Source organism: Macaca fascicularis, chromosome 2, assembly GCF_037993035.2.
Source record: "Macaca fascicularis isolate 582-1 chromosome 2, T2T-MFA8v1.1".
Lineage (NCBI taxonomy): Eukaryota > Metazoa > Chordata > Mammalia > Primates > Cercopithecidae > Macaca > Macaca fascicularis.
Window position 1 is genome coordinate 43,300,207 of NC_088376.1, and position 14,803 is coordinate 43,315,009.

At 45.7% G+C, this 14,803-nt stretch overlaps 1 protein-coding gene across 3 annotated transcripts in view; it reads left to right on the top strand.

Moving 5' to 3' along the window:
* The window catches only part of CLSTN2 (calsyntenin 2), a 642,750-nt gene that overhangs the window by 522,523 nt on the left and 105,424 nt on the right, over positions 1–14,803 (top strand). For all 3 annotated transcript variants that reach the window (XM_045386874.3, XM_005545930.5, XM_074031163.1), the window contains one exon: positions 5,166–5,351. In XM_045386874.3, coding sequence (XP_045242809.3) covers positions 5,166–5,351 — 186 coding nt within the window. The remainder of the gene's footprint in view (positions 1–5,165; positions 5,352–14,803) is intronic.

The window sequence follows — 14,803 nt, forward strand, 5'->3', positions numbered from 1 at the left end:
CTTAGATTACAAGAGCCCCAAAGCCTATGCTTTCCAGAAATCTCTTAGATTAGCTTTATTCCCTCTCGAGGCATCTAATATAAAACTTCCAAGTGGTTAATGCTCTCTTGATAAGAAAACATAAGATACCCAAATGTAGAGGTAGTTATAATAAAATCATCATCTTTCTAAATTCTTAATCCACAAAGAAGGAGTTTAAATCCCAATAGCTTTTTCAGGAATACTTACAGGGTAATTTAGGCCCAATTATTAAAACAGTGGGCAGGCTGCTCCCTTTCTCTTCACTTAAGAAAAAAATTGAACCGCAATTCATAAAGTAGTCTCTAGGCCCTTTATAAACTAAAAAGATTTTGTGTCCAAGCAGGACAGTTCAGAGAAGTTTGAGACACTCATGAACCAATGGGTGGGATATTTCCATACCGAGCCTTCGTGGGAAGGTCTCTGCGTTAGGCCCTTAGCCTGGCATATCTCGTGCTACCATAAACCCAGGAGGGGATATAATTTTCCCCAATCTGCAGATGAATCAACGGAGGCTATAAGATGACGGCAGCTTTGTTAGATTCACATGACTCGCATTTGGCAGAGCTGAGATTCAAGCCTGGATTTCTGCAGTCTTCAGTGTCAAAGCAAACCTCCAGCCCCGTAAGCTACCGTCAAGGTCAGACACTGATAAAACTGACAATACTTCTTGATCTTTTGCCAACATTGGGATTATCACTGTTTTGTTTTTAAATATTAGCATAAATTGAATGTCAAACATGAATCTGTAAAAATTATAGTTGTCTCAGTTCTGGCAAATCCTCAGAATAATGGAGGAGCTTTTGTAAAAACAGCCATGTGGCCTGTAATCCCAGCACTTTGGAAGGCCGATGTGGGTGGATCACCTAAGGTCAGAAGTTCAAGACCAGCCTAGCCAACATGGTGAAATCCCGTCTCTCCTAAAAATACAAAAATTGGCCAGGTGCGGTGGCAGGTGCCTATGATCCCAGGTACTAGGGAGGCTGAGGCAGGAGAATTGCTTGAACCCAGGAGGCGGAGGTTGCAGTGGACTGAGATAGCACCATTGCACTCCAGCCTGGGTGACAAGAGCAAAATTCCGTCTCAAAAAAAAAAAAAAAAGAAAGCTATGTGGCCTTGGGCAAGTCACACCAATTCTTAGCCATGGTTTTATCGTTTGTGCAATTAAGGTGACACTCCCCCACTGGGTCCCTGAAAGGATTAAGTGAAAGGATAGATGTAAAAGTGCTTGGCACCTTGTCGATGCTTAGTCCTTGATTTCCTCTTATTTCTTGCAATAAGTGTTATTGAATAAACGATAATTTACCAATAATATATCTATTGGACGTAGTCCTTATGTTTGGTGCTGAAATGACTCTGCATGTAATCCCCCCAAAATCCGAGGTGGTAGATACAAACTTTATAGAAGATGAAACTGAGGCTCACAGAGCATAAGTGATTTGCCCAAAGTTACACAGTAAGTGGTAAGCGTGGGATTTAAACTCAGGTATGCAGAATTAAACATTCACACTTTTAAGAACCATGCTATCCTACCCTCCAGGAGATGAGGAGGGACAGACACATCAAGTGGTAAAGGCTGAACTTGATGACTTGCCTTTTGCTCTCTTAACCCCACCCTAACTCCTTCTTGGAAAATGGAAGATGTTTCTATGAGCGTCTCACTCTCTCAAGGACACTGTACTCAGAAAGCTCCACTGATTTCTTTTACTATATGGTTGCAATTTTGCCTGCTCCTTATAAACCCTCAAAAACAAGCCTCTTGAGGCCACCAAAGCAACTGGCAATTGTGATGTTCCTAAAACTCTTTTATACCTGATTTCTCCCTGGTGGTCAGAGAGGGCCCTGCCCTCCCAGCTAGGGGGTGAGCGAGAGGATGAAGACCCTACAGGATTGTGCTTCCTGGCTTTTCCCTTCACGATTTACTTGCTTGTTTATTTGAACTCCTTTTTAAAAGATTTGAGGTGGAATTTCTCATCATGGATAACCACCAAAATATCTAGATGAGAAAGAGATGCCTGCAGCCTCTGCCGAATAATGGAAATCAATGAGTTGGGTGTCTTGGGTTTCTCCAGAGAAGAGGCTTCCAGAGACCATGACCAGAGGGGAGGTATTGTGAGAGGGCTCTCCTGAACTAGCAGAAACAGGAGAACCTCAAGACTGGTGCTGCAGGGTGCACACCAAGCTCCTGCTTCCAGCACAAAACTGCTTTCTCCATTTTCAATGTACAGAAAGGGAGTTTATGGAGGGTTTGGGGAGAGAGGAGAGAGAGATGGTTCTATATAGAGAAGGGATAGATGGTTCAGCAGGAGTGAAGATACAGGCAGGTGGGGTCAGTACCAGAGAAGCTGCAAACAAGCCATGGATTCTGTCTGCAGCTCAAGAAGTGCTACCAAGGCAGCAATCAAAGTTAGATGTCTGGCGCTGCCCAGATCCGCCCAGCAAATGTTTCCTATCAAAAGATAGCCTGTAGGATTCTGTCACAGTTTCTACCACTAGTGAGCATCTACTCTGTGCCAGGCACTGACTAGCAATGATGGGGCCTCAGAGGCACCGTGAAGCTTAGAGTCTAATTCTACCGTCTAATGTTGAAAATACTGCAGAAGCATGGAGGAGAGAGGGCATCGACCTAGACTGGAGAAATCCCAGAAGGTCACATGGAGGAGGTAGCGAGAGGGATGGTGATAGAAAGGGAGACTCAAGTAGAAGAAATAGCACAATCAAATACACAGTGGCACGAAACATTTTGTACCTAGGACACTACAGGGTTGGCCGTGTGTGTGGAGGGCTTCCTATAGCACTATGACTTTAGATCCACCAGACAAAAAGCCACCTTTTGCTCCAGTGGTTTGTCCTTAAGATTGCACTTGAGGCTTTTGGAGCATGGGCTGCAGCAACTTCATGATCTCATCCTCTGGGAGGGGATGGGCTAATCCAGATACAGCTCCTAAAGACTATGAGGAAAATAACATAGAATTGGGGATATTCTCCTTTACAATTAGTCACTCTCATCCAAACATCCTCTTATTGTAAGTACCCTAGGAATGAATCTCACAACCATAATGTGCACTCTCTTCTTGTGAGACACTCTGAGAAAACCCCGTAAAGGGCAGCTGGTGACCGTGGGGGCTCAGAGCTAAAGTCAGATTGCAAAGTACCTGAAATGTGTCAAAGTTGTGATGCATGGGGGCAGATTGTCTTCTTCCTTGCCAGGGAACAACATTGATCAGTCTCTACTGCCTGCAATGCACACATTTTCACACTCAGTCCCTACCTCAATACTGTAAGCTCAGTGCTATGGTTCCCATTTTCTTGATGAGATGCCTGAGGCTTGGAGACCTTCAGTAACCTGCGCGAGAACTTCCTGACCTTACAAAGACAAGCCAAGATTGTTGCTGCATCTGCTTCACACATGCTTCCCTGAGGCTTCCCCCAATGCATTTGTCCTTGATATTCAGGCCTCAGCTCAGAGGTTAACTCTCAAGCTAAAGGAGCCCCTCACTATCACTGGCTTTTCCTTTCATAGCACTTACTCCTCTCTGTCAGAGCAGCACAGGCTTATTCATCACCTGCCTCTCTCCCTAGGCTCCTGACTTGTTCACTGCTATACCCTTTGTACTCCAAGCAGAGCCTGGCACATAGAAACAAACCCTGAACAAATGGTTGCTCAGTGAACAAAGCCATCTGGCTAGCCCCAAAGCCCAGCCTCTTCCAAGATACTGGTATCACATGGTGGTGCCAGTGGCCCACTGGGAACTGAGGAGTCTTCTGGTAACCGCAGCCTGATACCGAGTCCCACAATGAAGGACTTTCTGAGTTTCTCATGGGTGAGGTCAGGCAACTTTATAGATTTTTATTTCTACTTCAGCAAAGGGATATCATCTAGGAATGTTGTATGTGACAAACATTTGGGATTAGTAAACTAATAGCACCCATAACTCACATTGCTTGATGACTCAGAATCACTCTTCTGCACACAAATCTGGCTGAGGATGGCTGCACAGCCATCTCAGACATGTGTCCTCGCAGAGCATGGGATGCCCGCTGTGGCAGGCAAACACACGTCATCATCAGTCACTGGGAGCCTGCCTTGAGTCCACTCTGACTTTCAGGTGCTGCTGTTATTATATCAGTCAATTCCTGTGTACACTCACTTGTAGAGTTTGTATGTGTTGATTGCTCTGTTCTTGCATGGTATCATTTTAATTGTGATTTTGTTCCTCTCTAATGCTTTATCATCTCCACATTATTGTTTCACTAAAAAGCAGTGACAAGACCATGAGACCTACTTCAATGACTCACAGTTCTGAGTGTCTGAGAATCCTTTCACCGTACCTTGTGAACTCATGAGATGCCTAAACAACCATGCTTTCTTTTGTTTTATAAGAAGGCACGTGAGGCAAAGTTGAAAAATGGGGCGAGAGGCACAACACTCAAAAATATCATCAGTGGCACATTTAAAAAAAGGAGAAAGAGAAAACATTAGCACAATATTACACAAATACTACAATAATTATGGCATCTTACCTCGAGGAGATCTGACGTTTGCCTGTGAAATGAATGTAAGAAGGGTTGCCTCCCCCAGGTACTGAAATAATCTGTACCACAAGCCCCCGTGACACAAATTTACCTATATAACGAACCTGCACTTATACACCTAAACCTAAAATAAAAGTTAAAAAATGCACTTTGAGATATTAAAGCAAAGGTTGGGGATGGTGGGGGTTGCCTCTGGTGTGTTGTTGTGAAGTCCTTGAAGGAGTATCTGGGAAATGAATGAAGAGTTGTGACTGCAGCCATGGACAGGTGTGGTTCACGACACTGGTGAACTGAGTAGCTGGTATATGTTTGAAGGTGTGACTGTGTGTGTGTGTGCTCATGTGAGTGTGCGTGTGCCTGCGCGTGTTTTGTGTGTTCCTACGTGGCTCAGTGCAGCTGGGTGCAGTTTTCTGCATTTGCCGAGTATTTCTCAGGGAGGAAACCTTGCATAAGCAAATGTAAAACTGCCATTATTCTCAGACTGTTCTCTAATATCTAATATATATGTTGGGGCAAATAATTCATTGGAACAAATTCACACTTCTAAAAGAAATGTTCCAGCAGAACTGACTGCACCTGATTCACTTTTCGTCCTTTCCCTGTTTGTTTAGACTGGACCAAAAGGATTGAGTACCAGCCTGGCTCCGGGAGCATGGCCCTGTTCCCCAGCATCCACCTGGAGATGTGCGATGGAGCCGTGTCTTCCCTCCAGATCGTCGCGGAGCTGCAGACTAATTACATTGGGAAGGGTTGTGATCGGGAGACCTACTCTGAGAAATCCCTTCAGAAGTTATGTGGTAGGTTTTTCCCTTTGGGGATTTTTTAAATTAATTGCTTTTAAATGATGTATACCAAAAAAAGCATATCTTATTATCTCAGGGAAGAGTCAGCCCTCCCTTCCTGCACCGATATGTGTAACTCCTGGATGGATTTTAAGTTTACTTGTGGCAGACGGGTTGGAAGGCCCAGCTTTTGGCACTAGACTCCTGACTCAGACTCCGTTTATTAGTTATGTGACTTTGGGCAAGTGACATGGAAAGGCAAAGCCTTTGCTCTTCTTTGGTAAAACAGGGATTAAATGGCACAATACTTTCAAGAATACCTAGGGCAGGGCCCAAAGAAACACGAGTTCCTTTCTGCCCCACTGGTTTAGAAGAAGCTACCAGACCAGACCCAGTATGAAGAGTTAGTAGTGTCAGTCACCTGGAAAGAGATTGGTCTCCTCCCCAAAGCGCCAGCTATATAATTTGTGGGGCCCAATGCAAATGAAAATTTGGGGCTCTTTTTCAAAAATTAACAAGAGTTTTAAAACAGAGACAGCAAAGCATTAAACCAAGGATACACAACTAAGCATTGGACCCTATGTGACTACTCAGGTTGTTATTGACAAAGCTGGTCTTGCCAAGGATGGGGTCTTTCCGTACTCAGTATCACAAAGCCAGTACACAAAACCAAAAGTGAATGTCAAGCAGCGCAGGCTTTATTCAGTGGCCGTGGAATTGAGAAGCAGGAGCATGGCTCACCATCAACTTCTCAACAAGTGAGGGTGAGGGGCTTAAGAGACAGGATTTCTCTAATGAAGGACTTGACATGAAAAGCAAAGGAAAGAATATTCATGTCTTTTCCAGAAATGGGTGGTGAACCTCCTGGAACCAGTAGTACTGCCTCCCTTTTAGTCCTTTTAAGGCTTCTTCCAGTCATTGTCGTGGCAATTGTCATTTGTCATGGTGCTGGAGGGAGTATCATTTAGCATGGAAATAAGATTATCATGAAGCCTGAGGTCTTTTTGAAGTCCTTTGGTCAACTATCTTGGTTCTATGTACCAGTCTCAGCTGGTCTGGTTGCAAAGGGAACTTTTTATCCAGGCAATCTGTGTGTTAAAGATAAGCAAAGTTAGGACAGGGTAGAAATTCAGCTCTGTCATGTAGTCATTGCCCTGGGTAACAAGATCACATGCCCATGAAGCTGAGTCTGGCTGCCCACTGCAGAGAAGAGCTTGGGATGAGGGTGAAGGTGGACAAAGGAAGATACTCACTTGTGACAGACAGAGAGGGCTTGTTGTCATTTGGCTGTGAGATGGCACCCCAAGAAAGGAGGCAGGCCAGGAGTTAGGAAGCAAAACTGATGGAGGGGTGCTCTGAAAGGTGGATATGGAGGAAAGCCAGCTTCACTGGGCACCTGCTGTGCATGCCCTGCCAGCCTCTTCACATGCATTACTTTATTTAGTTCTCCTGTCTTCACCATGAGGAGGTCACCCATCCCATTTTAGAGATGAAAAATTTGAGGCCCAGAGAGTGAAAATGACCTGTCTAAGGTCACACGATAGAAAGCAACAAAGCCAGGAATTGCAAGTAAGTCTGTCTGAATGATGGGTGTTTTAGTTCAGTATTCACTAAGGCTATCCATCCAGGCCTCTGGAGCTAGAATGTAAATCTCTCAAGTGAGTCTGTGGAATGAGAAAATGAGCATCTCATAAGGCGAGAAGCACCTCATGTGCTTTGTAACTCAGACTGTTGACATGTTGATGGGCCTCCTTCGCTCCTACTCTTGCACATAGTTCATTTCTTCCTTACTCTCTTCCAAAATACTCAGGAACTCACACTGGACTCTCCAGCCATGTTTGGGAGCTTAGGAAAGGGCTTACTCTTACACTGGGCTTGTATTTGGAGGTAACTGCATCTCCTCCAAAAGAAAGGGAGGCTGCGAATGCACAGTCTAGCCTGCCCCAAGGTGGTCCTCTTCACTACTATCTTTGGGGCAGTTTTTCTCCCTCAACTTTCACACACACACACACATATGCACATATACACACATACACACACACAAGCACACACACCCCTTCACCCACGCTGTTCTAACCCAAGGAACCAAGTAGAAATATTTAGAACTGAATGTGAAATAAACCTAGGTTGATATTGTCATGTTCCATTTTTCATGTCACCTGGCTGGCAGGGAAGGCCTATGGGACTGCACACCCCTCCAGAATGATGCAGTAGATCGGAAAAATCACCACAACTTCAGTGTTCCATACAGCTCTTGCAAAAATGGTTGTAAGGCAGAAAACTGCCTCCAGTCCTCTCCTCCATTCTGTGGCAGAGAAGCCACCTAAGATGACATCTGAGTTTGAAGGAATACCCCATTTTCCTCCCCATGCACCTGAATTATAAGTCAACTCAACCCCAGGCCACTGTGGGTTAGCCTCATTTCCTAAACTCCTCCAGGTTAGAAGAGATGATGGGATCAGCTTGTTAAAGATCAGATGAGCCCAAGGGCATGCACTTGTGATTTGATTTTGAATGTTGCTGGAGAGAGATGGGGAGATAGGGAGTGTGATAAGGATTTCCTGAAGGAACAAATTTTCGAACAAAATTGCATCTCATATGTTAACACAGTTCATTCTATCTGTGCTGCCAACATCGCCTGGCAGGACAGGTGAATTCATCCAGCAAGGCAGTTTCCCCCAAGACGCGGCCTTATTTGGTGCTGGGAGCCGCCCTTTGAAGGACAGAAGTCTGTGCTTCTCTCCATAGCACTGCCCCCCACACCTATGAGAATCCTGTCCCAATAACCCTGCTGAGCAGGCTCAGTCCTGCCTCTACATTAGAAGCCTGGCTTTTGAACTGCACTGGAGGAGAGCTCAGATAAAAAGGGTAAAAGCAAATAAGTGAGGCCCAGATGCAAATCCTATCCTGGGGTCAGCTTCCATGTAGGGACTCATGTTCTCTCCACCCGTAAGGGAAATGTAGGCTGGATCACTTCTACAATGGAAGCTGGGTTGTAATACCTGACTCCTGTAGGGTACTTTCGGTTCCAGAGACAAGTTTCTGTGTGTCTCCAGTGGATGGTAGACAAGCTTCTTGCTGGGCTTCCCAACTGGGGAGCTGCCATGACCATCTAAGCCTCAGTATTCATGCATTTTTTATCCTACAAATCTTTATTGACTTTGGATGGAAACAGGGAGACCAATTAGGGTATTGGAGCCATGGTCTAAGCAAGAGATAATGAGTTCTGAACCAGGGGAGTGGCAGGAAGGAGGAATTTAAGACAGACTTTGGAGACAAAATCAGCAAGATTCAATGATTGATTAGTTGTCAGGAGTAAGAGAGGAGTCTAAAAAGGTTCTTGTGTGAGTGTCTAACTGAATGAGGGCGCTGCCAACCAGAGCTAGGTATCCAGGATCAAGGGCAGATCTAAGGGACAACGGCGGCAGTTGCCTGTGGTACACCCAGGTGTGGGCACCACATTCTAGCCTGATTCTCGACCCTCCCAAAGATCAGCCTCCACCTGCTGATCCATTACTGCAGCACATTTTGCCCTGATGTTCTGCCTCTGCTTGGTCAGGGCACCTGTTTTGGTCCCTCTGCCTGGTTCCTTCTCATCCATAAGCCTTCACTCACATTCTCCTCTCACTAGGATGTTCTCTCTCCCCTTCACCTCTCCAAACCCTTCCCTCCAGTCAGCATTTGCCTGCCCTCTATGCACACCAGGAGTCAGTCTATGGAGCTACCTTGGTAGTTTGAGTTCTGGAGTCTCCTCTGTGAAGCTGTAGTCATGCAGTAACCTAGCCATGGATATCTCCTCAGAGGGTCATCATGGAAATCTGGACGTTGCCCACCTGCTTCCTCCTCCTGCAATGTAGGCCCCATCAGGAGCAGCGAGGGAATCTGGTTTAAGTGGGAGTTGGACAATAGCTGGTGTCAAGCCTGCTGTCAGGAGGTACTTGAGTAGATGCAGAAGCACTTGAAATGCCTCTTTGGGCCTAGGGAAGCATTGGATGTCAGGCATATTGCTTCATGGATTTATGCATGGAGACACTGCCATTCTGCTTTGGACAAAAAAAATGGAGGTCCCCTGAACCTCTGTGTCCCCTTTAGCTTGTGGGGTCAGATGTAACTCAAGTGGCCCCCACCTTCCTTTGCTCTACCTGAAGCCAGGCTTCTTAGAGAAGCGGGGCCAACTGCTTATCACTTCCTCTGAATTCATAGATCCCCATGAAGGACCCTGCCATCTAGGCACCAGACTTTCCAGAGATGCGTGTCACGGAACTATCTTGAGTATGAGATGACAGAGAAGCCCTCAGTGAGACCTCTTGGCCAAATTAAATTTGACATTAACAACAGCCCAAGAAAAGGTCCACTTTGATGGCCTTACATCACTACATATTACAGAAACTAGAAAAGTAGTCAGTGGTGCATATGCCCTTGGTGGCACCGAGGCCAGGAACCTTGGTGGTTCCTCATAGGGACCACAGGACTCCTGGCTGCTGGCCAGTACCTCCTGTACATGATGTGTGGGTCAGCTGTGTTGGGTGGAGTGAAGAACGCTGAGGGCAGGTCCTGTTGAACAAAAGAACATAGAGTGAGAGTGTACTGCAAAAATCACATGGTTCATGTGTCAGAGCAGTGCACATGACCAGACCCTAAGTTGTTCTCAGGATTTATATACTTGTGAGCCCAGGAGACTTTTGTAGAGGGCTCGCTCATTCATTCATTCCTGCACAAATTTATTAATTCAACAAATATCTGTTGAGTATTCAGATGCCGTGCCAACTCTTAAAATAATGTAGAGATTAAAAGACCATGTAGTTCTAATGTTGTATTTCACAGTAGGGCAACTATTGTTAATAATACTGTATTGTATATTTCAAAATAGGTAGAAGAAAGGAGTTTGAATATTCTCACCCCCAAAGAAGTGATAAATATTTGAGTGGTAGATTTGCTAATTATCCTGAATTGATTATTACCCAAGGTATACATGCATCTAAATATTGCATTGTACCCCATAAATATGTACAATTGTTATGTGTCTTTTTAAATGTTTTTAACATATAAAAACAATTCAGCCTTCTGGAGAAGACAGACATGTTAAGAAAATTACAATGCAATTTTTTAGTAGCTATAAAAGTCCATGGTTTTCTAGTGCACCTTGCAGCTCAGCAGAACTTGTTCTCACTAATAACCACCATCAGAGGTTTTCATACACTCATAATAGCCCAACTACAGGAAGCCATGATGGATTTCTCTAAGACGTTGCTAAAGAGCTGGAGCTTCCCAGCATGACAGTGTCAGTCTCCTAGTCATAGCCAGTGCCTCCATTCTCAGAGAGGTGAAATGGGCCTTTTGCTTTAAGCAAAATAGGTGAACACCTGTTGGAAGTCTGATTAGATCCCCACTCATACAACAGCAAAGGGCTGCACACACTGACTCGTGGATGCTGACAGTGAGCAGTGGGCTTCTTTCTTATGCTTATTTCTTGCAGGGCATTTAAGCAACTACAATTCAACATGGCCCACTATGTTGGGGGGAGGATTTTGCCTGCAGTGGCAAATACATACCAAGCTGGAAAGCAACCAGGTATCCATGGCTCTCACTCAGGATCCTGGCCAACCACACAGATGAAGCAAAACCTAGTTTGCTTCACCTAGCAATCCAAGTTTCTGATTCCAGGGCCTTGGAGGAACTCCTCTTTTCTAGGATTCTAGAAGCGAAATGATAGTTTCATTGTGGGATCAATAGCATGTGAACTCCTGAAAGGACATCAGAAAGTCCTCCGTGCCTATGCTTAAGGTATACGGATAGAGAAATGGGAATTTTAACTGCCAATGACAATCACTGATGTGGATTATCAGTCAGGGTAAGACAGGTTAACAACTGACTGCCAAGTTTCACTGTCTTAAAATAACAAAGGTTTGGCCGGGCGCGGTGGCTCAAGCCTGTAGTCCCAGCACTTTGGGAGGCCGAGACGGGCGGATCACGAGGTCAGGAGATCGAGACCATCCTGGCTAACACAATGAAACCCCGTCTCCACTAAAAATACAAAAAAATTAGCCGGGCGTGGTGGCGGCGCCTGTAGTCCCAGCTACTGGGGAGGCTGAGGCAGGAGAATGGCGGGAACCCGGGAGGCGGAGCTTGCAGTGAGCCGAGATCGCGCCACTGCACTCCAGCCTGGGCGACAGAGCGAGACTCCGCCTCAAAAAAAAAAAAAAAAAATAACAAAGGTTTATTTAACATTTTTACCACGTGTTCTTGGATTGGCTGTGGCTCTGCACCATGTTAGCTCCCCACCAGGATCCAGGAAAATGGAACAGCTTTGATGTAAAACATTGTTGATTTCCTGGTAGATGGAAAAGATGCATGGTGAACCACAGACGGGCTCTTAAGGCTTCTGCTCTGATATGACACATGTCACATGCACACGTATTTCATCCATTGGAGCAAGTCTCATGGCCAAGCTGATATCAGTGGGTCAGAGATTTGTGTTGTGAATAGAATACATTCTACCACCACAAAGTCCCAGCAGTCGATACAGCACTTGTCAAGAGGGCCTCCCTCGCTTCCCCTGAGATTCTGCATCACTGAACTCCTCCACCCACTGAGCTTCTTCCTTCAGAAAATAAAAGACTTTCATTGCATCCCTCGAGGTAGAACTACTTCTGTTGGGTTCATGGCTGCATCCTCATGGCAGTGCCTGGCATAACTTAGACATTACATAAACATCTATTGGCATAATATGGAGTTGATATTGCCAATTGTGAGAATATCTTACAGAGTGAGGCCTGTGTCCTTGATTATACTGGATCCTCTCCCTGAGATTCCCCACTTATCCCTGCCCTTTCCCATGCCTAGGGGTGGATCCTGAGGAGGCACAACTGGTGGCCCCATGTCAGTCACTCTTGCCACAGGCTCCTTGAAGTGCTAAGGACCCTCTGGGCTCACCAAGGCCATCCAGAGAAGAATGCAAATTCATCAGTTAATAAGGTCAGACAGTGACTGCCATCCCTAGACCCCATTGGGGCTTTTGTACCACAGTATGCCCTGAAATCTGCCTCATTCGTTGTGTGTATTTTCTATTTTCTGGCTCTGAGTGGCTTCCCCATCCTGCTAGGGCCCAGGGACGTCAAATTGGACCTCATCCCTGGTTTCAATCCCCAGTACTCAAGCTGCAGCTGCTGTATACAAGACCAGTGTGAATCCTCAGCAGCCTGGGGTCACCAGGGACCTTCGCGGAGGATTCCAAAGGAGCATCTTAAATACACCCTGATGTGTAGACAGTGCTGCATCATCACTGTAAGTGATGCATTCTGTTTACCCACTGCCTTCCCAAGGGATCCCTGGGGAGAAGAGAGACAGAAAAACCGTGGAGAAAATAAATCTTCTCTGTTTGTTTAAGTGTACCAAAAAATGAAATACAATCTGTTAAGTTTGTGGAAGTCTGCACCATCTGGTTAAATGCAGCTTGATGGTTTCTGGCAGGCAACATCTGCGGGTTAAGGAAAGTGGCCTGCCGCTCCCACTCAGCGGGGAAGACAAAAAGCCCCACGTTATGGCTTTGCCAGGGCGTATGTCCTCAATGTGCCCCTCTGTCAGAGCAGTGGCCTGTGTAGGGAAGTGGAGTCCCATGTGACTAGGCTGTGCTTGGCAGGTCGTATGATTGGCCCCCTAAACACTGGGTGTGTGGTAGAAAGAACACTAACTGGGTGTCTGAGAGCTGGGCCTGCTTCTAGCTAGCTGTGACTTTGATTTCGGTCCAGTCGTCTCCCCTCTCTGGGCCTCAGTTTCTATGGTTGCAAAATGAGTAGAAGGTTACAAGATCTCCCTCCAGGTCCACTGAGGAGGTGCAATGGGGAGCATGGGCTTTGGAGCTGGGAGGTCCTGGTGATGGGTCCACTTGCTAGCTGGTTGCCATCCTGGACTCGGTCTGCCTAGGGCTCTTTATCTGTAACCTGGAATCTTAACAATATTCACCGCACAGAAGAGTAACTAAAAAAACACATGTAAGGCTCTTAATTCAGGACTGCTACTCATTTTGTGCCTAGTAAGACTTCATAGGAAAACAATAAAGTTCTGTAACTATAAAAAATAAGGTTATGTGGGCCGGGTGCAGTGGCTCACGCCTGTAATCCCAGCATTTTGGAAGGCCGAGGCGGGCAGATCACCTGAGGTCAGGAGTTCGAGACCAACCTGGCCAACATGGTGAAACCCCATCTCTTCTTAAAATACAAAAATTAGGCATAGTGGTGCATGCCTGTAATCCCAGCTATTCAGGAGGCTGAGGCAGGAGAATCATTTGAACCTGGGAGACAGAGGTTGCAGTGAGCCAAGATCGCGCCACTGCACTCCAGCCTGGGTGAGAGAGTGAGACTCTGTCTCAAAAATAAATAAAATAAAATAAAATAAAATAAAATAGTTATGTAAATATTGGATATATCTATAGAATAACCCTGACCAGCACTGGGTTATTTTATAACCAATTTTGTCTACCAATCTTCCCTTGATGTCATCCCCCATGACCCCATGCATGGTCCTCTCTGCTGTGTACATCTCTCTATGTATCCAAACCTGTTTGGAAGGAAATTCACCATCGATTTCTTCACTAGTCTAAGGTATTAACTGAAGTGTGAACACTATAGGAACAGCAATGTCCTTAGCCAAAAAAGGACCCTCTGGTGGTGGAGTTTCAAGCCCTGCTAGACCCCACCCTGCTTCCCCCATGTGGAGGCCCAGCTGCTCCACATGGTGGCAAAGCTGGCCTCTGCAGCCACCACACACACATCTCTGCACCGGGCCCTGCTAGATCATGTTAGTCCCATTGGCTTGAGCTAGAAGTCAGAAGCCCTGAGTGCTCAGCCTGCATCTCTCTGGCCACCCCAGGTTTCAGGAACCAACACACTCTGTGTGTACCCCTGTCACCAGCTGTCTTCACACTGGACAAGTTTTGGTATCAGACTCAACTTAATAGGTCAAAGAAGCTATTGCCATGTTGTGTTATTACAGGGGCACTAGGAAAATGCACTTTCCCCCAAAAAACCATGTATCTCCTACTTCCAAACCACTCACAAATCTCTCTCTGCTACCACCTTGATAGATGTCTTTCTTAGAAATATCTGTGGAGGGTGGTATTAAAGGACAGCAAAATTTTATTGGCCATTAAAACATTTGTATAAATTAGTTTATCACATAAGTAACATGGATATCAATTAAGGAGTTAGCAACAGGGGATGAGAACAGGTAAGTGTGAGGAGAGGCGTGGGGCGTGGACAAGGGGCTGGAGGGGCCCACCTCAGCATTGGGTGAATTTCCAGGAGCATCTTGTGAGAGAGCCCTGAGTGGGAGAAAAGGCAATTATAAATATTAACTGAGGGCCTACTATATGTCAGGTGCAGTAACAGGCAAAATATCTAGGAAATACTCATGTAAATAATACTGTCAACTCTGCCCACACTTCCCTTTGATAAATACAAGCTACAGCA